Source organism: Nestor notabilis, unplaced genomic scaffold (genome assembly GCF_000696875.1).
Source record: "Nestor notabilis isolate BGI_N333 unplaced genomic scaffold, ASM69687v1 scaffold12159, whole genome shotgun sequence".
NCBI classification, from domain to species: domain Eukaryota; kingdom Metazoa; phylum Chordata; class Aves; order Psittaciformes; family Psittacidae; genus Nestor; species Nestor notabilis.
In genome coordinates this window covers 36,110-61,668 of record NW_009942418.1, presented here as the reverse complement: position 1 = coordinate 61,668, position 25,559 = coordinate 36,110, and the positions used below count along the sequence as shown (strand labels likewise).

At 35.3% G+C, this 25,559-nt stretch overlaps 1 protein-coding gene across 1 annotated transcript in view; it reads left to right on the top strand.

The window, feature by feature from the left end:
- The window catches only part of CERKL (ceramide kinase-like), a gene marked incomplete at its 5' end in the record, with an annotated part of 30,753 nt that extends 8,103 nt beyond the window's left edge, over positions 1-22,650 (top strand). Inside the window, 10 exons of the mRNA XM_010021403.1 lie at positions 5,737-5,800; positions 9,451-9,593; positions 14,511-14,585; positions 16,019-16,196; positions 16,469-16,537; positions 16,842-16,870; positions 16,955-17,063; positions 20,100-20,196; positions 21,465-21,640; positions 22,441-22,650. Of these exons, the coding sequence (XP_010019705.1) occupies positions 5,737-5,800; positions 9,451-9,593; positions 14,511-14,585; positions 16,019-16,196; positions 16,469-16,537; positions 16,842-16,870; positions 16,955-17,063; positions 20,100-20,196; positions 21,465-21,640; positions 22,441-22,522 (1,022 nt within the window). The remainder of the gene's footprint in view (positions 1-5,736; positions 5,801-9,450; positions 9,594-14,510; positions 14,586-16,018; positions 16,197-16,468; positions 16,538-16,841; positions 16,871-16,954; positions 17,064-20,099; positions 20,197-21,464; positions 21,641-22,440) is intronic.
- Positions 22,651-25,559: the final 2,909 nt, after the last annotated feature.

Genomic DNA, 25,559 nt, shown 5'->3' with positions numbered 1-25,559 from the left:
GTTATCAATACTAGTAATATATTTTCTGTTATTTTTTTTTAAGCATGCAATCTATAAAAAGAAATGATCATTTGATGTCTGACAGCCTTGTATATGCTTGCTAAGAGTTGTTCCTGCATTCTGAAAACACATGTCCTTAAATACTACTTCTTTTCTGAGAACATCATTGGCCTGACATCATAAGAGGGGCTTATCCATAGGGCATGTTATTTCTGGGTTCTGACTCAGTTTCAGGGATGACCTGGAAGCCTATGTGATTAAGTTCTGTGCTGACAAGAGCAATTCTCATGAGGCATATAGGCATGACTTGGTGTCAGGAGAACATGAAGGTGTAACTTTAACATTGTTGTGATGCTGGCTTCTGCTTAAAAATGGGTTTCCTATAGCAGGCTTGAATTTAAGGCCTTAACTTTTTATAAGAAACTGAACAGGGAAAGAATGGATTTTCTTAAAGCAGTAAAATATTAATGATCTGATTATTACTTCTGCCCCCTTCTGTGAAGAGACTGAAACTTGTGCTGGATCAAATTTGGTCCCAAAAACCACCCAGGTTTACAGAGAAATTATATTAATATTTCCTATTCCAAATATATATATATGTGTGTGTGTGTGTATATATATATATTTAATCCATAGTATTATAATTCTCTTTAGTACACTGCTAATCTGTGATAATGCATTTTGTATCCATATGAAATGTAAACTCTGGTGCAAGACATTTTAACACCAAAAAACCTTTTCCCTATTTCTGTTGTAATTGGCTGGCAAACTAATCAGTTCCATCTTAAACAAATTATAAGACAGAGGGCTCATCCTCAGTTCTGCCTTAAATATCTTGTGACATCATGACAAGTTCAGGTTGCAGGCCAAAAATCATTCTAAGCAAATCTGATTTAGGCATGAGGATACAATAATGCAATAAGTGTTTGTACGTGAGATTTATCTTGCTAATTTTATTACCTGTACCTATACATTTTTTAATTACTTAGTCTGCAATTTATAGTAAAATCAGTTGAACATTAAAGACTTGTGAGAGTAAGTGTGAAAAATATTGTCTGTGTTAGAATTCCTTAACTTCCTTAATTGATAAGGGAATGCCAGCAGCTTAAATAAGTTTTGATTCTTACAGATGTATTTTTCACCTGCAAGGCATAGATGTAAATAGATTAATAATAATTTGTCTCCTTAGAAATTGAACTTAGCAAACCTTAGGTAGAGATGACTGCCTGTCATATTATTAAATTAATTATTACTTTACTTTAAGCAAATATTGAAAGAAAATTACCTGTTTAAAATTTTATTCCTTACTCCTGGTTAGTGTTTCTTTTATCTTTACTGTGAACAGAACCTTGTTTGTTAGACTCTGTTAGAGGTAGCATTATCATTAACCTGTCTATGATTACATTTTTATCTCTCTAATGTCACATGGAATCCTAAAGCTGAACTTACAAACCAAATCTGTATCAATAGTCTTTTAGATTGATTAATAGATTTTAATATAAGCTGTGAATATAATTTGTAGCAGTTTTTAAAACATCTTCATAATTGAATAAAAACAGTTTAAAGATTTTTTATTTATAATTTTTCTTTTATATTTTGAAAAGACACTTCTAGTTTTTCAGCCAGATAAATGTTTAATGGCTTATCCTTAAAACAAGGTTATTCTGGCAATGTCCAAATACTATTGTGCTTTTTAGCTGCCTAACACTCCTCCTACAGGCAGAAAGAGAAAACTACAGCTTTAAATGGTAGGAGAGAACTAAATAGTTGAGAACTTAAGAAAATAAGAGGGGGGTGTGCTGGTGGTGGGTACTGAGTGAAAGTCCTGTCTACTGGTCCCATCTTCTAATAAAACTAAGTGCCTTGTTTCAAGTAAATCGAACAGGGTTTTTTATCTCCCATCATTACTTTGGATTTTGTGAAGTTGGAGTGTGCATCTGGCTGTTACTAAAATGTGGCCAATACTTACATACATAGTGATGTACAAAGGTGTATTAGTAAAAGTTGAAGGCTTTTGTACAATTTTTACACTGAAGATAGCTTACTTTTAGTCTTCTCACATTACACATATGTAAAACTTAAATTTCATTGTGCACAAAAATCTTAAAGCAAATTTGAACATCTGAAGTGGCTTTCACTGCATACGAAAGACTTGCAGGTTACTAGAAAAACCCCAAACCAACAAACTTTGACAGTGGAGTGCTTGAAAACAGAGCTCTTCTCATCCAATCCTGTATTTCCATAGCTGCCTATCGCTTCCTATGCAGTCAAGATTGCCAGATCTTAGTCTTCATTGTACCTTCTGTTGGAATAAACTTTTTTACTTTAGAACTTTGGAGTGGAGGTAGTCTCTCCTACTCACGGATATACAGCTGTGAAGAGGCATGTATGTAAATAAGTGAGTTCTGAAATAGCATTTCTTTTATCTAAATATGTTTGAACTTGGTAGGTTTTTGTTTGGTTTTTTTTTTTCCTTTTCTTTTCAAATTACTTTTACACTAGAGATATATTAATTTCAATCAAATTAACCAAAGTTCTTAGAGTGGATTGTGGTTTGTTGTTTTTTTAGGGTTTTATTAAATGGAATAAACAAATCTCAAGTGTTTAGTGCAGTTAGAAAGAGGGAATCGGCATATTTAAACGAAACCAGTACTTTAACTGTAGTTAAGGCTAAGTAATACTTAAAATCTGGTCTTTATACAATCTTTTAAGAGTTTGGCAATCTTGAGTGCTGCACCTGGGACATGGCTGTTAGGAGAAGAATGGTGACTCTTCTAAAAATCCAGTTCAACAAAAGCTTGCTCCACAGTTGGGATACCTACAAGTGCTGGCAAATTTGGTTTACATGTTTTAGAAATATGTAGGTATCTTGCAAAATCTTACACATACCAAAATAAAATAAATAAAGGTAACTGCATCAGACTGCTAGCTTATCTCACTTCCCTTCCTAGTTCTGAGTTTTCTGTTTATGCACAGCTACAAGCTGGATGTTGAGGCAAAACCAGCCTTCCCCACACCCCCATTTTCAGGGCAGAATCATAAAGGAAAAAAATGATTAAGAATTGGCCAAATAACATTAGTTTAAACTTACTATACAGTTAGTAACATTAATATTTTTTCATCCAGTGTCTGCACCAGTTAAACTACTCTTATCATTAGCAGTTTTAATCCTATTGATATTAGTCTATGACATGAGTGCCAGTATTGCATACATGTCACATAGAAGTGTTCTACATTTTGAAATGTTGAACTAATTCTATGTTGCTTTATCTTTATGTAGGGGCTGAACTCTTAGTTTTTTGCTGGCTGCAGGAGGTAGGGTGTTAACAATGTTTTGGAGTATGTGTGATTGTTCAAATGAGGTACACTGTCAGTGCCCTTCTTTCAGAATGCCATTACTTGAAACGTAGTGCCTACTGGAATTTACAAGTTGGAAACGAAATGTCCTTGAAAAATGAACAAAAATTCAGTTATGCATTAGGAATAGTTGAAAAAAGCATCAAATAATATCTTTCTGATAATACTTCTGCCAACTATGTAATCTGAATCCTTCTCAAATGGGTAAAGAAGCTCCCTCTTCTTCTTACCAAAATATATTGTGTGGGTTTTTCGGTTTTGTTGGTGAGGGGTTTTTTTTGATTGTTTGGGTTTTGTGGCTTTTTTTTTTTCCCCCTTCTCCCCCTGAGTTGGAACAGGACCACATGTTCAAACATCTAGCTTATGTCCAGATATCAGAATTACTTTCACATGTCCCTCTGGAGGTTGTGAAGCCTGCAGGAAACTTTTTATACGTGGTCTTCTTTTGTCTGTGTTGGATTTTTTAATTTTTTCTTTTCCTACTTGATCAATTTTCCCTATGTTCTCAGGAAGCTTTTCCTGGAAATTTCATTTTTCATTACCTTTTTGTCACAATGTTTGGAAATAGATGCCGTTTACCTCTGTCATTCTCTTATCAAATTTTAGTTTTCTTGGAATTATCCCCAGTGTTAAGCCTTGCAGTAGTCCTATATAATTTCCAAACTTAAGCTATTAGATGCAGAGAGGGTGGAGTCCCCATCAATCTGGCTAACACTAGTAATTTTACTGCCTTTATTGTTTTCTCTGTGGATGAATCCTCTTGATTTTCATGTCCTTGTTCTTTGAGTGAATTAATTTTGTATTAGTAAATGTAACTTGCGTACATTACATTAGGAAACCACTAAGCATGTTTTCTTTTACAAAATAAAATCTTATTTACTGTACCATTTTAATTAGACCGTACTCATAACTTTCTAAATGTCACCATGTTAATTTAAAATGGCATGTAACCTGATAAATAATTGTAGGTTTTCATGGGAAGTTTCTTTCGCTTTTAAGCAGCAGTAAAAAACTAGAACCTTTATGGTTTTTTTCATGGTGTGCAGTTTTATTGGTCAGGTTTTTTTCACAATTTACAGATAATGATAAAAGGATAGTTCCCATTGGTAAAAGCAAAACTGAGTACAATAGCTTAAATATTGCGCTTTGATCTCCCAGAAGAGGTCCTGCAGGAAAGGAAATCCTGTAAATAATTCCTGAAAGCTTATTATAATGATAGGTATTTCTGTAGCAAAATGATCATTCTCCGCCTGTGATATAATCAAAATAATTCTAGATTTTAGTTAAGAATTTCCAAACCATGAGGCACTAGAGCGTTGCTAATACTGGCTGCGAGATTTTGAAGGTATATGTTGATATACAATTGTTTAGTGTGAAGAGCAAGAATTTTATCACTCTTATTATAATATTTTTTCTTTTTTGTAAAAAAAAAAAAATAAATTGTATATACACTGGCTATATGTACATGGATTCCTCTGTGTGTCTGTATATATAGGGAAGAAAGAGGTGTTTTCAGTTCTTGTAAGCAGCATTTGAATAGTCTGTAGAAATACTATTATAACAGGTGCAGATACGGAATGATTGTTTTAGACACCAAGACTAATAATTTTAACAGTTTTTAGAAACACTGGAGCAAAGCCTTGAACTATACTAGCACCAGGGACAGGCAAGCATGAAAGATTAATGTAATTTTGCATATAATGATGCACATTCTTACACAAAAAATCCATCTGCAAGTGTCATGTCAGTCAGCAAAAATCTTTGATGAGTGGCTGCAGCTGGGTTGTCTCTTCTGGCAAAGCTGGCCTAGAAAATGCTAAATGTAGTTATGATGCTTTGTGCCATCTGCAGTATGCCAGTTTATCCTTTCTTTGCTGGCATTTACAGTACTATATAGGGTATCAGCAAACACAGAGACATCAATGTAGAGTGACAGATTCATTTCCTCCAGAGGCTATGAACTCTGGTGTATACTTGTGCCACCTTCCTCTGGATGTTATAGTCTGTTGTCACTGGTATTTGGCTTGATTTCATACTTCTGTGTTTAACTCCTCATATTTTTGATTTAGCAATTTGCATATCCTAATACAAAGGCAATTAAATTTGATTGATACTGAAATAATTCAGTCTTAACTGAGGATATGCTTACATTTTCCTGAAGTTCAGCAACTGTGTCAGTGCTAAAACTTACATTTTGATGCAACAAACATTTTTTCTAATTCTCTGAATTTAAATGCATACCTTCTCATGCTTTTAATGTGTTTAGTGATTTTAAAAAATAATCTGAACTGAACTACTGTGTGTTCCTTGTGTAAAAATTAAAAAAATCGCCTAAATTTGTTGAATCTTCTAATAATTAAATACTGTTGTTTTCTGCAGTAACTGAATATGAAGGACATGCTCTCTCAGTACTCAAAGAATGTGAACTCCAGGCATTTGATGGGTAAGTTCTTTAGTGACAATGAATGTTAATAAACCTTATCATATTAGTTTTTATTTGTATTCCAAAACTATGCTAGTAAGTATTTGATGAGTTACTCTGTTTCACATATTTATTAAGCCTGAGAAAATCAGTTCTTATTAAGCGCTTTGGGTGTTATTGCTTACTGACAATAGGTATGTATTTTAGATTCATAAATATTGCTAAATAAACATAAAGCTTTCATAAGTATGCTTCATGAAAGCTTCAGTGTCTGTGTCTGAAGCATGGTGCAAGTGCCTTGTATTTCATTCTGTCCATTCATATGGTTCTGAAGGAGAACATTTTATCTAAAAGTAACTTGAATGTTTTTTCAATAAAAAAATAATTCAGACTTCCTTGAAGTTCAGTGAAAATTCTTGTTCAATCATTTTTAAAGACTTTGCTATGAGGGTTAATCCTGCAATCTTAGTAATTTTACATTAATCATTCAATGATAAGATTCACTAATATGTAGGAATAGTCTAGCATACTGTGGAAGTTTTACAGCATTCTTACAATTCTTAATGGAATATGCAGGGAGTCATACAAGAAGTCTTCAATGGTGTTTTATAGTCTAATCAATTGCTACTAGTTCTAGAAACTCACAGAGTTAGATAAGAAAATATATCTGAAAATGTATATACGTATTCCAGATTCCAAGGGTAATTTCTTTCCAATTAAGATGTGTGTTGTGGAGTGCTAGCTAGGGAACCGGTTAATCCTGGGAAGCAGTTATGAAGAAAGAGAAGAAAAAGCCTAGGAAGCCTAGGTTGTAACTTCTTGTACAAACCCCTTCCACTCCGAGTCATATTTAAGTCGCTTTATCTTTGATCATTGGGTAGAGTCGCTGGAGTACTTCCCCATAAGACTTCTCTCTAGTAGCCAGCATTACGAGCAAATAGAAACAGAAGAAGGTGGAAGAACATAATGTTTAAGTCAATATGATGCTAGGATTTTTGAGGTGAAAGGGTCCCTGTCCTTTCTAAATTAGCGAAAGAAGCATTGTTTGTTTTCCTTTCTCTTTTTTTATTTCTCATGTGGAAATTAAGTAGCTTTCTTTTTATAGGGAGTTATGAGCAAAAATGAAATTTCCAAAGTGTTAGAAAAATGAGTTTTATGACTTCTCAAATAGCTTGGCCTCCATCTATATACCCATTGAATGACCACAGTACAGCATTAATACCTATTAAATAGCTAGCTTGGAATGCTTTTTGATATGAAATCATAGTGAAAGTGACTTGCAAGGGTAACTCTTCACACTGATATACCAAGAGATATCTTAATTGCTATTTTCGAGTAAAATCTAGAGACTGATAAGATGAGGTTAGCATTCATATTATGCTAAAGAACTGGTACTTTGAAAAAGAAAGATGCAAACCATCACTAGTCTCTCTCTTCTCCGTTATCTTTAGAGTCATTCTTAAGAGCAGGAAGAAACTATTTGAAACTGGGATTTTCTTTTTTCAAATCGTTAAAAGGCTTATGTTGTACTTTTGATTATATTCCTATGAAGTCCTTTGTGACTTCCCCATTGCTGTCTAGCCTAAGAATTTTTGCCATAGATATAAATATCTTATAGGCCCCCCAAATGCCCTCAGTGTTTCCAAAGTAAAATTTTAATGTCGATTTTGATTTATCAAAAATTAAACCAGAAAATGTATGGGATCTGGTTGGAATTGAAAATTAACTCCGCAACAATGAAATTGTCCTACTGATGGGAAAAAAAAAATCAGGCTCTTAAAAATTCTAACAACCACTTGACATAATATCTTTTCACAATTTCCATTAAGTCTTGAGAAATTTTAGTTGTTTATTGAGAAGTGTTGCTTGCAAGTTGGCAGGCTTCAATTCTTTCCTGTTTTGCCCTGGCTTCTTAGCCAATCTGTCACTTAGTTCCCTGTTTAGAAAATAGAATAGCACTTCTGTACCTTCTTTTACATGTGGAAGGCACTGTATGTGGTGGTAAGAGGTAAGGTAGTTTTTGTGCTATTTTTACATGGCAGAGTTCATGTAGACCCGATCTGCCTTGCCCAAGCTTGGAAGCAACTGGAAGCAAGGTAGGTGAGGACTGAAGGCCATGTGAATAGTTGATTAAGAAACTTGTGTCTGATGGTAAGACTGGTTAAACAGATGTTCCTTCCTCTAAGAAGCCTTCTCCAAGGTCTTAGTCAAATATATTTGCTCAAGACTTTCTACTCCTTATCCATAGCAGGTTCTCACTGATTAGCTTTGCAATCCCTAGTACCTGATGGTGTATCTGTTTTCAGTCAAAAAGGCAACTCTTGATGATTAATGCTAAATTAATAAAAATTAAAGTTGGCAGCAATTTTATTCTATTCCTTGGACTCTTCCTCTATTTTCAGTAACAACAAACACAGACCCCCAAAATCAGAGGATAGTATGTATCTGTTTTTGAAAGTTTCAATAGCCAGAGGACAATCCACCTAAGTCCTTCCAGGTGTACAGTGTATCAGGCTACAAAGATTAACTGGTTTTGCTGCTGTGGAAGAAATCTAAGCCTAGGAATAAACCAGTCTAAACAAAAATGAGACAAAAGACAGGAGACGACTATAAGCTGGAAGAAAATGTGCTCCAAACTTTTTTCTATGTATCTTTTTTTTTTCTCTATGTGGACAGTGTTTAGATAGATAGAGGAAACATACCTAATAATACAGAAATTAAAAAATAGCTAGGATATAATAATACAAACTGAAGAAACATGCTAAAGGAACTGAGATAATTTAATTTAAACGTCTAGTAACATAATGAGGGTTTTCATATAAAGAGCTTACCAGTTTTATCTGGATGAGTTATTTGACATAGTTGCAGAACTGAATTCAAATAGACGTGAAAAAATATATCTTAAGTGCCACCTGAAGTCAATCTTGTATTGTAAATGCTTGGAGTGTACTATTACTATTTTTATTATTAAAATGTGTTTACCTGAAAAAATACAACTTTCAAACATTGCTAATTTGGAGCATCACTTTACTAGTTACTTAGATAAACAAAAACAGAAAAAAAAAAAGATGTTTGCCATAAGAGCTTTTACAGACAAATGCATTCCTCTCTATAGCCACAGCAGGTGGGAGTTTAATTACATGCTCTAGAAGCAGTGATTAAGTACCTTGATGCAAAGGATTGCTGGCACTGGGGTTTTATACCTTGCTAAATCCCTCAACTGCCTGCATAGCTGTTTTCAAGTATTTTTAGTTTTATTGTAATATTCGGTGAGTTAGTATAAGGGCATTTAGAAAGCATTGGAATGCTTATCTGGGTCAGCATTGCAAGATTTAAAAGAACTTTTCCACTGAGGCACTTGAGCATGTGCTTAACTCTTCCATCTGATGAGTTCACATTCACAATGTGTGATAAGGTAAGAAATACTTTCTAAGTTGTTAAATATATTTACTCCTACTGAGACAGAAGAAAGCAGAAATAAGGATGCTTATATCTTGTTAGTTAACATTCACTGATCTGACAGTGAAGCCCTATTTTTTTCCTAAAAAGGAATGGTTTTTAGCTATTTGAAATATCATTATGTATATGGTGTGTGCTAGCTGCCTTCCACTTGTTTGCTCAGCTATGGAAGAGTTTATTTTGAACTGTTTAGCATTTTTGTTTTGTAATAGGGTAGTTTGTGTCGGTGGAGATGGATCTGTCAGTGAAGTTGCTCATGGTCTACTACTTAAAGCCCAGATAGATGCTGGAAAAGACACAGACTATATACCAACGCCTGTCAGAGCACCGGTTCCTCTTGGAGTAATACCAGCAGGTGAGACTAAAAGGTACTGTTACATTTTGTTAAGTCATGTGTTCTAAATTTCTCTGGCATGTTTTACAGTTTTGGCTACTAGAGGCTGTTCTTGGTGCTAAAGCTTCAGTTACTTAAGGGAGCTCTTGAATAACTGTCCTAAATTAGTGATTTAGATTGATTACAAATGACTAGATTTTAAATCATTATGATAATTTATCGTAATGGCACAGATGAGCTCTTTGCCTAAAGGAACAACCTCAGGATGAAGAAAACTAAAATAGTTTTCAGCTGATCCATGCGAAGATCAAGTTTTGCCCCTATTTGCTGCCAGAAATGATACCAAACAAAACCTGTCTAGAATTTTCTTAATATAAGCCATGCTGCTTTGATTCTCTCCCCAGTTTTCTTGGCAGGATTCTCAGTTGGATTCATGTTAAGGTCTATTTTTAAATGGTGTCCTAGGAATACATTTTGTGGATTACAGTTTTAAAAAAAAACAAAACCTGCACACAAACCAGCTTTCTGTCCTTTCCTCCAGACCTGAAAATGTACGCATCTCGCTTAAAATCCTCTTGCTCCTTTATTAAATTATACTTGCATCTTCTCGTTTGTTTTCTTTGTTTGTCTGGGGATTGGTGGGGGTGTCTGCCTGTGTGTCCCTTCTCCTCACAATTTTCATATTTGCCCTTCTTAGATCATGACTTGGGCCAGGCAGGGAGGTTTAGCTAGAATTAGTACAGGCAGGGTTGATTCTGGGCTGGTATATGAATCACTTCTCTTTACAAGAAGAGGGGTGTTTTTGCATGGACACTGACTTCTGGTGTGGATGTTGATATGACAACTTGATGTGATTTCTCTTATGTTTTTAACTACTAAGGAAAAAATTCCTGCAGCCAGGAAAGCAGCAAATTGTTGTTTTCAGTTTTCTACCAGAAAAAGAGCAAGTGAGTTCTGGATGAGCAAGCAGGTTTTAGGTGCTCTGACTTGCTTTGCACTTCTAAAAGTGCATTAAGACAAGGACTAGTTGCTTTTAAATATACAAGACTACACTAGATTTTTTTCAAGTTGAAAAACCCTTGGAAACATATTGGTAAAAGATAAGAAATCTTGAAGACATGAAGCAAATGAATTTTAGTGCGTCAGATGGACCATCACATCACTTACCTGTTCAGTTGCTGTGAATATCTTGATCGTGCTGAGCTGCAGTCTCCAGCACTGACTCCCTACTGTTTGGGTGTGCTTAGGTCACTGTGCCTCATCATTAGGGCTTACTCTCTTCGGTTTAAGACACATATGTCATGATCAAAAAGCATTTGTAAATCCAAAATAGTGCTGTACGGCTTGTTACACAGAATACCATAGACTTTGTTAAAAGAGAGAGTGAGAACAATTTATGAGAAACTCCCTAACAGGTTCTTAAAAATAATCTATATCTTATTTTATTTCCATATTACTGATACTCAAAAAAGTAGTCACTTAGGAAAACAGGTAAGTATATTTGTGCACATAATGAAGATGGAACTCAGCGGTCAATTAATCGTCTTCCCTGCCTAGAAATCCATTGTACCAAATTATTAGGATTCTCCAGTCAAGTAAAAATAGAAGCTATATTACGGGATTGAGTGGCTTAAACTCTGGTTGTAGCCTCTGTTATGAGTAGTTAAGACAGCATTTTGAAGTTTCAGCCAACTTGATGGGAAGGAGCTGCTCTTCAAACAGTTTACCTCCTGAAGAGAAGGGTCCAGAGGGGAGTGTGTTTTTACTACAATACTCTACTAAGCTGCCTTATTCTGGTCCAAATCAAATGGATGAGATGTGGGGAAGCCTGCAGTGGCACTGCTGGCCATTAGCAAGAGCGTGTGTTGCTATGGGAACTACTGCTAAGGAACTGTGCGGAGGGGGAATGGGAGGAAGGGGAGGGGGAACTGGAAGAACATTAAAAAAGCTATCCAGTTATTACAGAACAAGAGACAATCTTTATCTGATGGCTGTGAACCTTTTGGTCCTAAACGGTTCATTTAAATAAATTCATGATTTCCAATCAATTCAGAAAATAAAATATTACTTAGGGACTGTCAATTCCTGTGATATTTCAGGCAAAGAACCAAAATGTTGGTGCAGTTTTCATCAGAATTTTAGCTACGCTTGACTAGGAAGTCATTACATCACATTTATCTGTTTGGATGGGGGAGACATTAACAGCCTTATGAATATTCATGTTGTCTGGTTAATTAAGTTAATTGTACTGCAGAAGTGCTTGCACTTCCAAGGACAATTTTTTTCTATACAATTTCTGTTTTGTACCTTCATCACTCATGCTTTCCATGACCTGCAGATACTTTGTCCTTACTGTGATGCTTTTGCACATTTTGTAGGAAGGAGGTTGTAGGAAGTTGTTATAATGTCAGGAAAATGGGTTAATATTTTGAACAGAATTGTATTTTTTGAATAATCTTCTTTACTTCTGTTTAAAAAAAATGCTGGTGACAGAGATGCTGGAGTTGTATGGATGAAACCTTTTTACTGTAAAATGAGTAGTTGAAGTGAGATCTAAAAATGTGATTTAGTAACCTGTGAGGGCATCACAAGGTTTTTTAGTCTCCAAGTAACATGATAGTGTTCAGGGGAACCATCTTGTTATTGGTAAATAATATTCAGAGCTTATATAGGGGAGAAAAAGATTACTTGGGAAGATGAATAATAGCATTAAAACCATTATTATGGAATCACCACTCAAATTGGCTAAGCTTGTCTTAGAACATAGTTCATATGATAACTTCCATTGTTTTCACTCTGTTTATAAGCTTGGTGGCTGTTGGTTTGTTTTTTCTTTTTTGGAGGGGGTGTTGGTGGTTTAGGGTTTTGTTTGGTTTTTTGATGGCATCCTGTCTAGGAGCTAGGCAATGAGACACATTATTGAATCATTATTAGGATTTTATTAAGAGTTCTATTTAGAGAATGGTACTTGCTGTTGCAGAACTATGCTTGTTCTAGGTCTAGATCTTCAACTTGTGGAAAAGTGGATGTAGTACTTATGCTTTTGAAAACCAACAGCACTTGGTTTATATTCTCAGGACTCATGAAGGGGTGGGGTTTTGCCTTGTTTACTTCTGCAAATGTTAATGAGCTCCACAGATTTAAGAAGGATGCAATTACTTGTGCCTGTCCTGTTTAGTAGGAATGAGATTTAATTCTCGTTAAAGTCAGTATGAAGATTGGTATTGACTTCAGCCATGGTCATTTATCTTGCTGCCATCTGTATCGATAAATTTCTCTTACTTAAAGGAAGAAACCCAGTTTTAAGACATACCAGCCTGATCTTCAGAAGTACAGAAAAGCCTTGTGCTCTTTATTAGCTTGATCTTCAGTGACAAGGGAAAAAAAAAATATATTTTTTTCTCAGAACAACTTTCCTATTGTCGGTGTACAGGAAATACACACAATTTTCATGACTTGTAAAGATCTGCTGCTTGTGTGTCTGACTTCCTTTGTTTGGAGAGGTATCTATAAGAGTTGATAAGAGTTGCAAAAAATCGATCAAAGGAAATATATGAGTACTTTTGGGCTACTTCTTTAGCTATCTTTACTGGCTAAGCAGAATTAGTTGGATCTAGATGTTAAATGTCATAAATAATTCAAACGTGAAATTCTGTTGGGCATGTACTTGTATTACTCTGTGAAGAATTGTTTTTTAGGTCAAACCTAATCTTTCTGTTCCCAAAATTTCCGTATACAACTGTATTTTATGTTCCTTGAATTGAAAAACTTACTTTTTTTTTTACATGGTAAATGATATGTACAGCTACAATTTTGCCTTTTTTATGGAAATTGCACAGAAATTAAAGTTCAAATTACTTTTAGTTGAGTTATTGGATATAAATTATTGGGTATAAATTATTGAAATCGTAATATTAATAAATTGGACTTCCTGTTAGTGTATCTAGAGAGACTTTCTTTTGGGAGAAAAAAAGCAAAGACTTGCATTTAGCTTTTGAAGTTGTCAGTTTATTATTCTTTTAAAGTACTTCATAACCACAATTTGCTGGATTTAAACACTACTTTTTAGGAAAAGGAGGAAGAAATTAGTAGTATAGTCACTTACAACATTTTAAGAAATAGGTGAATGGAATTACATTTCTTCTTGAATTGTTCAAAGACTAAAACTGTACATAACCTGATTTCTTCCATGTACCACTGGAGAGGTAATCTTCAGGGGATGTTTTATATCTGTAATCTTGATAGATGTACCTCACTTATTTCATTTATGTGGTGGGAACCCAGAGAACCTCACTCGGAGCTCTTCTCTCTGATGTTATGAAGGTTTCCCATGAGGTTCTGAATATTTAGAATTGCTTTCAGAGACTGAGGAGCTCTAAGGATGTAACAGGTGCTCTGCGAGATACTGACATACATTTCCCAGTTATTCTTTCACTATTGTTTCTGAGAATCTAAATGTAGCCTGCACGAGGCACAGCAGCTACCTTAGACTAGATCTAGTAGGAATTTGTCTGGGAAATGTACTGGCTGGGTATTATATTATTTTTACAACTTAAAAATATTTCCTAAATATATCTTATTAGGTAATCTGCCTTCTAGCATGGTTCCTCAGTACAGCACTTAGGTATAGAAGAAGTGATTTTTAAGGAGCTAGTTAAAAAAACCTCCAACACATCAATTTTTACGAAGCCTCAACCCTTGGTTTTTATAACGCTTACGAATGAATTTGCAGAGAAGATTTTATAGACCTCTGGAAGTTTTAATGGTTTTAGTTTGTGCTACTCTGCATTTCTGCTGTTACCAACACTCTTTTTTTTTTTTTTTTTTTTTGAAAATGCAGTAAATGTCTTAGTTTCTTAACCCAAAAAATGTTGTGTATATTTTTTCCTGTTACTCGGTATCTCTCATTCTTACAATAGTTCATTTTCACTTTTACAGGTACTACTAATATTTTGGCCTATACTCTCCACGGTATTAAGCATGCAGTGACTGCAACATTGCATATTATAATGGGTAAATATTTATTACATATATTATCATATTTTAAATAATAAACCAGCATTGAGAATGCCACAATGAGTTGTTTAATAAAGACACAGCATCATGCCATATCACTGCAAACCACATTTTTAAATGCAAATGATTTTATCTTGATTTATAGCGTACAGGAAAGGTAATGACTTTTGGAGGATAGTTCAGTAATAAAGATTGTGGACCTCATCTCCCAGTAACTAAAATCTGCCATGGTGTAATGTCTGATTTTGGTGTTCATGCCCTATTACTGGTGTTCTTTTAATGCAGAAAGTAACCTTTTCCAGACTTGATAGTGTTACTCTGTGTGTGTTGTTATGCAATGATATGTTGCATAATCACTTGATTATTTTACTTTAATGTACCTGCTGAAGACAATAGGAAAATATACAATTCTCTCAGCTTGAGGAAGTTGTTAGGACTGGGCTTTTCAGGAAAGTATTCTAGTATTTCTGAGAAAGTATCATTCGTCTTTTTAGCTTCGTGTCCATTTCATTTAAATACTAACAGATCTATGAGAAAGCTTTATTGGTAGCAAAAAAGGTATAGCTGGCCATTTGGTCTGCACAATTAATAGCTTTCTGAATGTGAAAATGTAATAATGCTAAAAGGAAAAATGAAGTTACTAGCGCAAACCTTATTTTTAGGTCTTAGGAAATAGCAAATACTTAAGCCACGTTAACATTCCTCTCAAAGCAAATAGAAGAATTCCAAATAAAAGAAGAGAAAAATCGGGGGTGGGGTGGGGGGGGTGGGGTGTCCATCTTGACTATCTATTTTCTAGACCTTGCAGTCAGCAGTGGAAAAGCCTTTGCTCTATTTCTTAGGTAGTGATATACAAGCATTTAAAGTAAAATCTAACCCTGTCTTTTTTAATCAGAGATACTCAATCTAATGGAAACCACCCAGGTTCTATTACAGAATAAATGTAGGTACCCTATCTTGAACAGAATTAGATGTGTAAATTCTATAACTGTAAACATTAATACATGTAAACCCTATATGTAAGTGTTCCTGTATTTCCCCAAGTACACTGTTTGGTCATTACAAATATTTGATGAAATGATTGCAAACATTTATGTAGAAATATTACATTTTCTTTGATACTGATTGTTGAAATTCTGAATAGAATTAAATGTCAGACCCTTTGCAGCACAATGAAGTAGATGAATTTTCACTGTAGCTTTTTTAACATTTTGAAGCATCTGAACTTCATTTTCTGAAATGACTGCTTTAAGGGTTTTAACTGTCTAGACTGATTCTAGTTTCTATTAGTAAAACTCGAATTCCTAAAGAGAGAAATGTCTGGAGTTTTTTCTTGCAGCTAAATTAGGTGAAAAGGAAATGATGAGTTGTATTCAGTTTGAAATACCAATGTAATTTCTCATTTCTGGTCTTTATCTTTGATATTTTAGGACATATTCAACCAGTAGATGTCTGTACTTTCAGTACGCCAACCAAGCTGTTGCGGTTTGGTTTCTCAGCTATGTTTGGTTTTGGTGCAAGGACTCTGGCTTTGGCTGAGAAACACCGTTGGATGCCCTCCAATCAGCGGAAGGATTTTGCTTTTATCAAAACACTGGCAGATCTCAAGTATGTCATGAGCTGTTATATTTTTCTAGCATTTCTCGTTTTATTGAGGAAAATGTAATAATTAATGTGGTAAAAATATAGGCAGCAGTAGTTTAGCTGTCTTAATTGCAGACAGATTTAACTCAGATGCGGTGTACAACCCTCTTACAAATTAAAGAGGAGATAAATTCTGCATATTCAGCATTTTGTTAAAATCATCTTAACTTGGATAAAAGTCTGTCTAGCAATCAGAATATTGGTTTTCATGATAGCAACTGTCAACACTTTTCTAGGCCAGAGGAATGTGAATTATCATTTCTACCTCTACGAATTCAACAGGAAGACTCTCATGAGAATGACAAGTAAGTAAAACAGAGTCAAACAATTCCAAAGCTGAAAAAATTTTGTATTTGAAGAAGAAGCTGTACAAATTCTTAGTTTTGTTTAAATTTGATCATCAGGTAAAATAACCTTAAAAAACCATTCAAAACATTTTGAGAACTTCAGACTTGTACACTTCATAAAATGTTCCCTATAGAGTCTTCCATTCAGTATTATTGGTTTTTTTTTCAGTTCCATTAATATTGTACTCTTTTCTAAAGTAGGTGTTATTTAAATGTGCTAAAAAGACTAAATTATTTTACCTACATGTTTTCACTCTTTTAGAAAGAAGAGAGAGAAAATTAAAAAGAAGGGTGAGTTTTTGCTTTTATGGTTATTTGAAAGTGAACTATGGCTGTTTAAACTGGAGTAATATAGAATTACTCTGTTATATTTAGGTAGCAAGGATCAATGGCACAAAATTCAGGGTCACTTCCTGAATGTGAGCATTATGGCAATCCCTTGTCTGTGTTCAATGGCACCAAGAGGCTTGGCACCTAATACGAGGTCAGTAGGGGTTTAGAGAATTAGTCATGTCTATAAATTCTGACATCTTACCTTAAGACCTTGGCTTTTCTGAGAATACAGGCCTGTGTTTAGGTAGTCTAGGTCCCCTCTGGAATGGGGGAGGGAGCATGGACTGCAGCAGACTCAATAATCCCAGGAATTGTAATCAGTTTTTGGATCAGGCAAATAAGGTCAAGCAGTCTAACTAGAATAATGAGTGGATAATTGCTGTGATTAAATTAGTTGGCAAGTCTGACTCTAGTAATAGTCATCGAGCAGTCATCTGTCATAGGATTTGGCTATATGTAGAAACTTCATTCTTTATTTTTTCCTAGTATAAAGGTGCCCCTCATCTGCTTTGGAGCCAGCAGAAATGAAATATGAATCTTTCTCCTTGTATGAAGAACTGAAATTCACACTTGTCATCTGTTGTTGTTTTTTTTTTTTTTTTTAAATTTCCCCTGAACATGGGAAATGCTGTTTCTATGTGTAGGGGTTTTGGGAAACAAATGAGTGTGTAATCTGGTTGTTGACATTGACTCATTTTGCCATTAGCTCATTGTGGAGAGCATACTTTGTGGTGATCAAAACAGTTATCCAGGTGATAAATATTTGTACTTGATGTATCCAGTTGACCATTAAACAGAATAGCAAGTGTAAACTTTGAAGTTATACATGCAATATAACATCCTCCCTCAAAAAAGAATACAGAAACTAATATTTTTATATATGTGCGTGTTTATCTATTAAAAAACGAAACAAAACCCACAACACTAGGGCAAGTCGCTGGAATGAGTTTGGTTTGTTTCATTTAATCAGCTGAAAATAGATGTGCCTTAAAAGTGATTAGGTATTTTTCTTCACAATTAACTGGATGATCTGGTGGAAACAATGTAGAAACAAGAGGTTTTGATGAAACTCCTGTTGAGAAGTTTTCTTTGCTACAGGTGCCCTGCTAAGCCTCATTTACCTCAAGACAGTACCCTGATGCTGTCCCCTCCTAGTAACTTTCTTTGTTTAGCATTTAGTATGTTACATACCAGTTAGGAGAAACTGGTTCTTTTACTATATACTTGTCAGCAGAAACAGACAAAAAACTGGTTCTTTCTCTTGTTAAACCCAACAGTTTCACCTGCTCTAGGAGGCCCTGCCTTGGCAGGGGGATTGGACTATCTGATCTCCAGAGGTCCCTTCCAACCCTAACGATTCTATGAAACTGTTCTTTTTTAGCTTTGCTTTCTCTTTCCATCTATTCTGGCACCTGTTTCTCAGTGACAGGGAATCTTCTGACAACTCCATGCCGTTATTGCAGGTTTGAATGAGCCTGTTTCTCCCACAGTGTAGTTGCTCAGTGGATCCTCCCTTTTTTTTTCTCTCAGTGGATCCTTTTTCCCCTCTCTTTAAAAAAAATAAATAAATGTTAGGAGTGCGGTCAGCTAGTAGGGCAGGAAGAGTAGACTCTTCAGACTGATGCTTCACTTCACATAGTGAATAGCATCTTGAATGTTGCACTAATTGTTAGAGACTCGAGACCCATTATGGAAGCATCAGCTAAACTCAGCTACGTTTCTCCACTACGTCCTATTTTCTCCAAGAAGTTTTTGCTGTGTGAAGACATTTGAAGTGGAATGAGAGCTTTGACTGCTGCCCGTAACTCTAGTTACACTCATCTAAATTTGCAGAAACAAGTCGAGATATGTTTAACTGTCTGCACTATGTAAGCCATGTGGGACATTTGTTTCTTACAGCATAGGCGTTGTGCTTTGCTGCAGGTGGGGCTTTCAAAAGAATTAATGACAACTTTTAGTCACCTCTGAAGATAAAAGTCTGTAGTGCCAAATGCATTGCCCAGTAGCCTCCTGTGCCCCTCTATTGCAGCAAATATGATAAGGAGGCAACTTTTTCAATTTCACCATCGCTGTTTCCTAAATCAGCAAAGTAATGCTGTGCCAGGTGACTTATTTCATGGTTATGTAAAAATTATCTTCCTGGATTGTGCTGTGTCATAGTCTGAGAACATTCCTGATGCAGTTGTTCAATGGGGAAAGGTCTGTGGTGGTAGGCTGGCAGCATTATTTTTTAAAATATTCTTAACGTATTTTCCAAGCATATATGCTGAATGAATAAATATATATGTATGCGTGTGTATTCAGAAGATATGAAATACACAATCAATATACAGAACACAATCTCAGCAGTGATTGTTATGTTCATCAGTCTTGTTGAACATTGATTTGTCTCTATAAATTAAATGAGACTTAGGCATCATTGCATTGAGGTTCAGGTTGTTAGCTTCTGAGACAAGTTACACTTGCATTAAGGAATATGTCAATTCTTACTAGCTCATTGCCTAACCCAGGTTTTCAAAGGTGCTAAAATTTTAATGGTGACTGGATGCCTAGGACCACCGAGTTTGCGCTGTAGGGTCTCCTCTTGGTTAAACTTGGTTGGTATACGACTGTTTTATCTTGTACAAAATACCTTTAGTTTTTAACTTTTATGTTGCGAAATATGTAGGTAGAACTGTAGTGAGAACTGCTGAGTTTGAATAGTGGCATAGTTGAAGATCAGGATCTTTGTTAGGGCAGCATGAGACTTAATGGAGGAGGTAAATGAACCCATCTGCAGTGGGCTGTATGATTGGGATGGGCTTGCATGCATCATGGTAATGGCTTTAAGGTAAAGCTCTGTCCCTCAGCATTTATGGTAATCATTCTACTTTGCTGGAGAGAAAAGTGAAAAGATAGATTTGTGATCTCCAATGTTTAAAAACACCTGTTAAGGAGAAAATAAGTGGTGGTAAATTACATGTATTAGGTTCAATAAATTGCAGATACTGATAAGCGAGTACAGTTTTATTATTATAGTGTATGTTATAAATATAGGGTTACTATGTAATGTCAGTTGCATAGTTTATATTGATCTAGAGGGGGTGGCAGAATATTTGGAAAACATTGAGACTAGTCTATTAATAAACCTGTTAAATTTCCAAATTAACGAATTTTCTTTTGGGACATAAATTGGCTTGCTTTTCAGGTTGAATAATGGAAGCATGGCTCTTATTGTTGTACAAAATACTTCCCGAACAGAGTTTATAAAACATCTCAAAAGATACGCCAGCGTAAAAAATCAGGTACTGTTAATTTCTTTCTGGGGATTATAAAAAGAACAGTTAATCGTGAAGATAGACATGCTGCAAGAGTTAATGTTAGCATCCTCATAAGGAGACTTAGCTTCCTGTCAGAATACATTAGCCCCCTTTTTATCTGTGTGGCTTTTTTGTTGGATTTTTTTTTTCTTTTTAAATCACTGGACTAATACCGATTAGCCTATTTCAGCCCATCTGTTGTGGTTTAAATTGTATTTATGTTGTGCCATAGTTTTATGGGTGTAAAGCCCTTTCACAACAATAAAAGAAAAGTATGCTGTGTTTAAGTTTTGTGTAGTACAGAGATCAAGAATGTAGGTTGAGGGAGGCATCATGCAACTCTTCATCAGGAATAGGTGAAGTTCGTAATTTCAGTAGATGCTGGTAGCACTGGATTATGACCATTGAATTTTAACAGTAGGCATTCCATTCAGTTATGAATGTTTGCATAAACTGCATTTCAAAATTGTGATTGTTATTCTGTCTTTGAAGAGAAAAAGGAAGCATCCAAACACAGTACCTTGTTGCTGTCATTCAGACCTGGTATATAGCCTACGCACACTGGTACTTGTTCAAATGTTTCAGGACTATGTGAATCCCTTTTACAAGCTGGAGTTCAGTGTTCCCATTTACTGAAGACATAAAAAAAGTTATGTTTTGAATTCATCAACAGTCAGAGAGTTTGGGGGAGAGGTGGATGGCAATTCCATGTGACAGCACTAATAGCTGCATTTAGGAAATAGTTTTATGCTTTTGGAGGAAGGATTTCCTTTTCTCTCTGCCTTTGTAATTAGAAATTAGCTAAGGAGGTATGGACTCTTCTTTAAACTAAAGATGACCATTTACTAGAATTCTAACTAGCCTTGTTTAAGACAGGAATACTGGTAATGATGAACAGAGCACAGGAAAAGATTCACTTGAACTTTCACATCTTCTGAAAGCATGTGCTATTTTACTGTGTGCAAAACGTACCACCTCACCTATAGATTGAGCATGTCCAATATGGGAATGCAAATGGAACACCACCATTTTTTTCTGAGGCATTATTTAGGATAAAAATAGCATGTTAATCTATAAATGCTAGCTGGAATACATAATGCCTCATGTGGTCAAAGCTGGAGTTAAGTGCTTCCATTTACTTAAGACCAAAAAGAAGAAAAGGCAAGCTTCCTAATTTCAAGTAATCCAGTTTGTTGCTTAGATACCACCTGTATCTTTCATCTTCATTTAATATGTATCTGTGTTTGGTTTAGTTCAATTTTCCCTTTGTTGAGACCTACACAGTTCAAGAAGTAAAAGTACAACCACAGCTTAAAAGTGGGCTTGATGCCAAAGAAAATAGGTATTTGAATGCTGCTTCTGCAGAAGGAAATTACCCTTGGAATATAGATGGAGACTTAATGAAAGAAGCATCACAAATTCATGTTCGGTAAGTCTAAGTATTATGTTTATGGACTGTATACACGTAACAGATTAGTACTGCAATCTTAACTGTGTTACATCTGTATATAATAAAGATGACACTAAAATTAGGTGTTGTAAACTCTTAGAGTAGTACTGGTATGCACTGCAGTCGGTCCCTTTTGCCATTGTTTGGGACTCTGCCCTGTTGCCTCATGCCTGTTTTTGGAAAGGTTTGTTATGACCCACCTGGCCTTTCCTTTCTAGTGCTTCATCAGCTTCCAACTCCACTTTCTGCCACTTACTTTGCCCTTCTGTTTCTTACAGAACAGCAGATGGATATAAAGGTCTGTGACTCCTAGAAGGAGCTTATTTTGGAATAAGGATTCCTGCTTGGAAAGCAGTGTGTGTAAGGTTAATAAAAACGTGTAGTTGTCCAGTTGTGGAAACCTTAGTGCTGCTTGAGAATAGTCTCCTCCGTATCTAGGATCTAAGACAGAGACTATGAATACATAGGGAAATAGGAGGATTATCAGTGGAATTAAGCGGGTGTTGGCTCACTCTGCTGCAATGCCCACAGGATTAGTTGGAGGCACAGAGCTCAGAGTAACAGCCTGGTATGCAAAATAAAAGATGGATCATGTTATAGAATATGTAATAAATACTTCTAAAGATGACCTTCTAGGAACTGTCAAAATGCAATTCACTTGATTTTATTCTGTATAGCAGATCATACGTATTTGTTCTCCCTGCCCTCAGCCCCCCAAAATGGCATTCTCATTGCAAGAATTAATGAAATTGATAACATTTGACTTCCTCACTTCACAGGGTGCATCCTCAACTTATTAATCTCTATGGCGTCAACACTGATGACCTGGAGAGTTCCCAAGCAACATGCAATTGCATATAGAAAGGACACACTGCAAGTTCTGTATTAAAGCGTCCTTTTCACACCTCTGTGCACAGCTTTACAAGGTCCCAGTCTCACTCACTGAATTCAGTTTTTGTAGCAGAAGCTTAACTGGGATGTTTGTAATATTTCTGGTTTTAAATTTTAAATTTTTATCAAGTTATATATTTTTATCAGGTTGTATCTATCTGTAAAGGTTTAACAAGAAAAAATGAAAACTGATTATATTGGTCTCTTCTAAAATTTGGGGTTTAAGAAGTGTCCATTTGAATAAAGTATATATTTTTTTCCTTTAAAATTATTTTAGATTTTGTGATAAATTTAGTGTGAGATACTTTAAAGTCTGCTGCTGCTATCCATGTCAGGTAACTCAGTTCAAACAGCTGGGGAGTAGATGTACGGCACCAGCTCATGCTGAAGAATGGTGGCAAAATATAATTTGTTTATATTTTTAAATCAAGTACTTCCATTTCTAGTTATAATTTTTAACGTTGCCTTAATGTATTTGCTTTCAAATAGTTTCTAGTCAAACAGTAAAACAAAAGAATATGCTGATATCTTACATGGCTTTTTCACTGTTGAAATGTATTTTAAGGACTACCGTTTGTACAAACTAAATATTTAAAAGTATTTTCTCTTTCCTGGAACCAAACTGATATTCAGCATAGGTTTTTTTTGGTTGGTTTTTTTTTTTTTTTTTTGCTGCTGAGAATAAAGTTACGATAAATAACTGAGAGTTGACTTAAATTTTTATAATTTCCTTATAGGGCATAAACAATTTTTATGGGAGATTTGTAACTTATTTAATATTTAATACAATTATCTGAGATGACAGGAAATTCAGATGATATTCTTTCTGGGAACTGGATTTCTGTAAGTTGACAAAGTAGCAGATGAACAAGTTTGTCTGTCTGCTGGATCAGTGGGATAACATGTTTTCCTGCTTGCTTGCTTATGAATTGTTCAGAAGGTGGCTGACAAATAATGGTATGAAAGCTGCATTGTCTTGCGGCAAGAATTAGTTGCTTTAAGTTCTTTTTTCAGTCAGCAGTTGACTATAATGTGAAATCTAGTCCTGTAAGATTCTGTTAAATCAAGGGCCTAAGCCCATACATGGGATCTATAGCTATTCTATTTTACTTGATTTCAAATACTACTTGTAAAAAACTCCTACCTGTGATAGATACATAAGGCAAAGTACTGCACCTGAAGTACTGCAGATGGTTTTGTGCCTCCCATGAACAAACTGTTACTTGTTGGAAATCTCATGCAATTTCTGTGGACAAACCTGGCCAATAGTAAGAGCCAAATTCACAGACAATCAAATGCCTGCTTTGTAGGTAATTCACAGGATTCTTATAGCTAGTTCTGCTTTATGTATGGAAGTTAGCAGCTGCAGAGTAGGATCAAGAGTCATAATATCCTTTGGGTTGGACCCAGCCCCAGCAGGGCTTTAGCCCAACCTCCTGCTCAGGGCAGGCCCACCTTTGAGATCAGATCTGGTTACAGGGCTTTGTCATGTCTGGCAATGAAACCTCCAAGAATGGAGATGACATTCTCTGCTCCCCTGTTGTGATGCCTGTCTGTTCTTGGGAGGAAAGTGGTTTTCCTAGTGTCGAGCTGGAACCACTCATTTCAGTTTACACCAGTTGTCCGAGTCGCAGTGAGTACTTGCCAGTTAAACTACTATAATTAATACCATAGTACATTAAGTATTTTTAACATGTTAAGATAATTAAAACTGAACTTCCCAAAGTTGCCCAAGAAAGAGATTCCAGCTACCTTTAGTAGATTTAACTGTTATAACATAACTGAAAATCAACAAAATAATTGAACTTCCAGAAGAAACAGCATTCATATGCTTGTGTTCTTTTTAATAAAATGGAGAGGTTTTTTATAACCTTGCCACTATCAGAACATTTTTTGTCAACTTAGTTTATAAAAGCTAACTGAATTTTGCTTCCTATCCTTAGAACAGGCAGCCAACATTTTATTATTAACATGTAATTTCCAAGGCAACATTATCACATGTACTGATTTATCTTTGAAATCGTTCACATAAAAAATATGCTTCAGTTTTACTTGTTTGCATTGTTTGTATTAAAAAGAATGTTAAAGCTTCTTGCAGTATGAGGTATAGTTTTCACAATATGCTGTAATATCAAACTAATTTCTGTTCAGAGATATTTTGTTTAAAGTGCAAAAATTCACTAAAGCCATTTGGAAGATAAGCGTTTTCTGTATATTTTCACAGACTTGCATGAAAATACTTAATTCTTTACATACTTTATTTTGATTTTTGTAAAAAATATATGCACATTCATTTGTCCTTACACTTTAGAAGATTTTAGAGAAAAAATTTAGAGAGACCCACATCTTTGGCATCAAATGAAGTGAAAGGAAATTACAAAATCATCCCCAATACCTTTGGAATCTGCAGATGATGTCGCTTTTATGGCATCAAACACTCCAATAGCAGAAGTGCTTGCTGAAAGCACTCTGTATTGCGCTTGAATCTCAGGCTAAGTCCTGTGTAGCTCCAAAGCGTATGTACATACTACATTCAATTCTCCTTGCTGTTCAGAAAGACTTCAAAGGCATACCAAGAAAGGCGCTATTGCATCCAGCTGTTGCAATAGATTCAGTTATTGAAGAAGTTGTATTTTCTGCAGCTGTACTGGGGAGCAAAGTAACATTTTTTCTTTCCTCCTGGATTGTACTATTTCACCAAAGCTAGGTGGCAGTGCAAACTTATCTACCTGAAGAAACTTCCTGTAGTAGCAGAGCAGTGGTTTGAACCATGTTTATATTCAGTCGTTTGCCTTTCCGCTGAGTGGCTCCTGAGGATTCCTATTTGGAAGGTATTTATCTGACAATGTCACAGGAACCCAAGGTAGTTCTCCAAATTACTTCCTTATTAAGTACTTTCAGGTGGCACATCTAAAGATATAATTTGGCCCAGTAAGGTTGGCTTTTGGAGTCTTTTTTGTATATGGTTCTGTTCTGTCATCATGTGAGGGTGTTTTTTTTTTTTTTT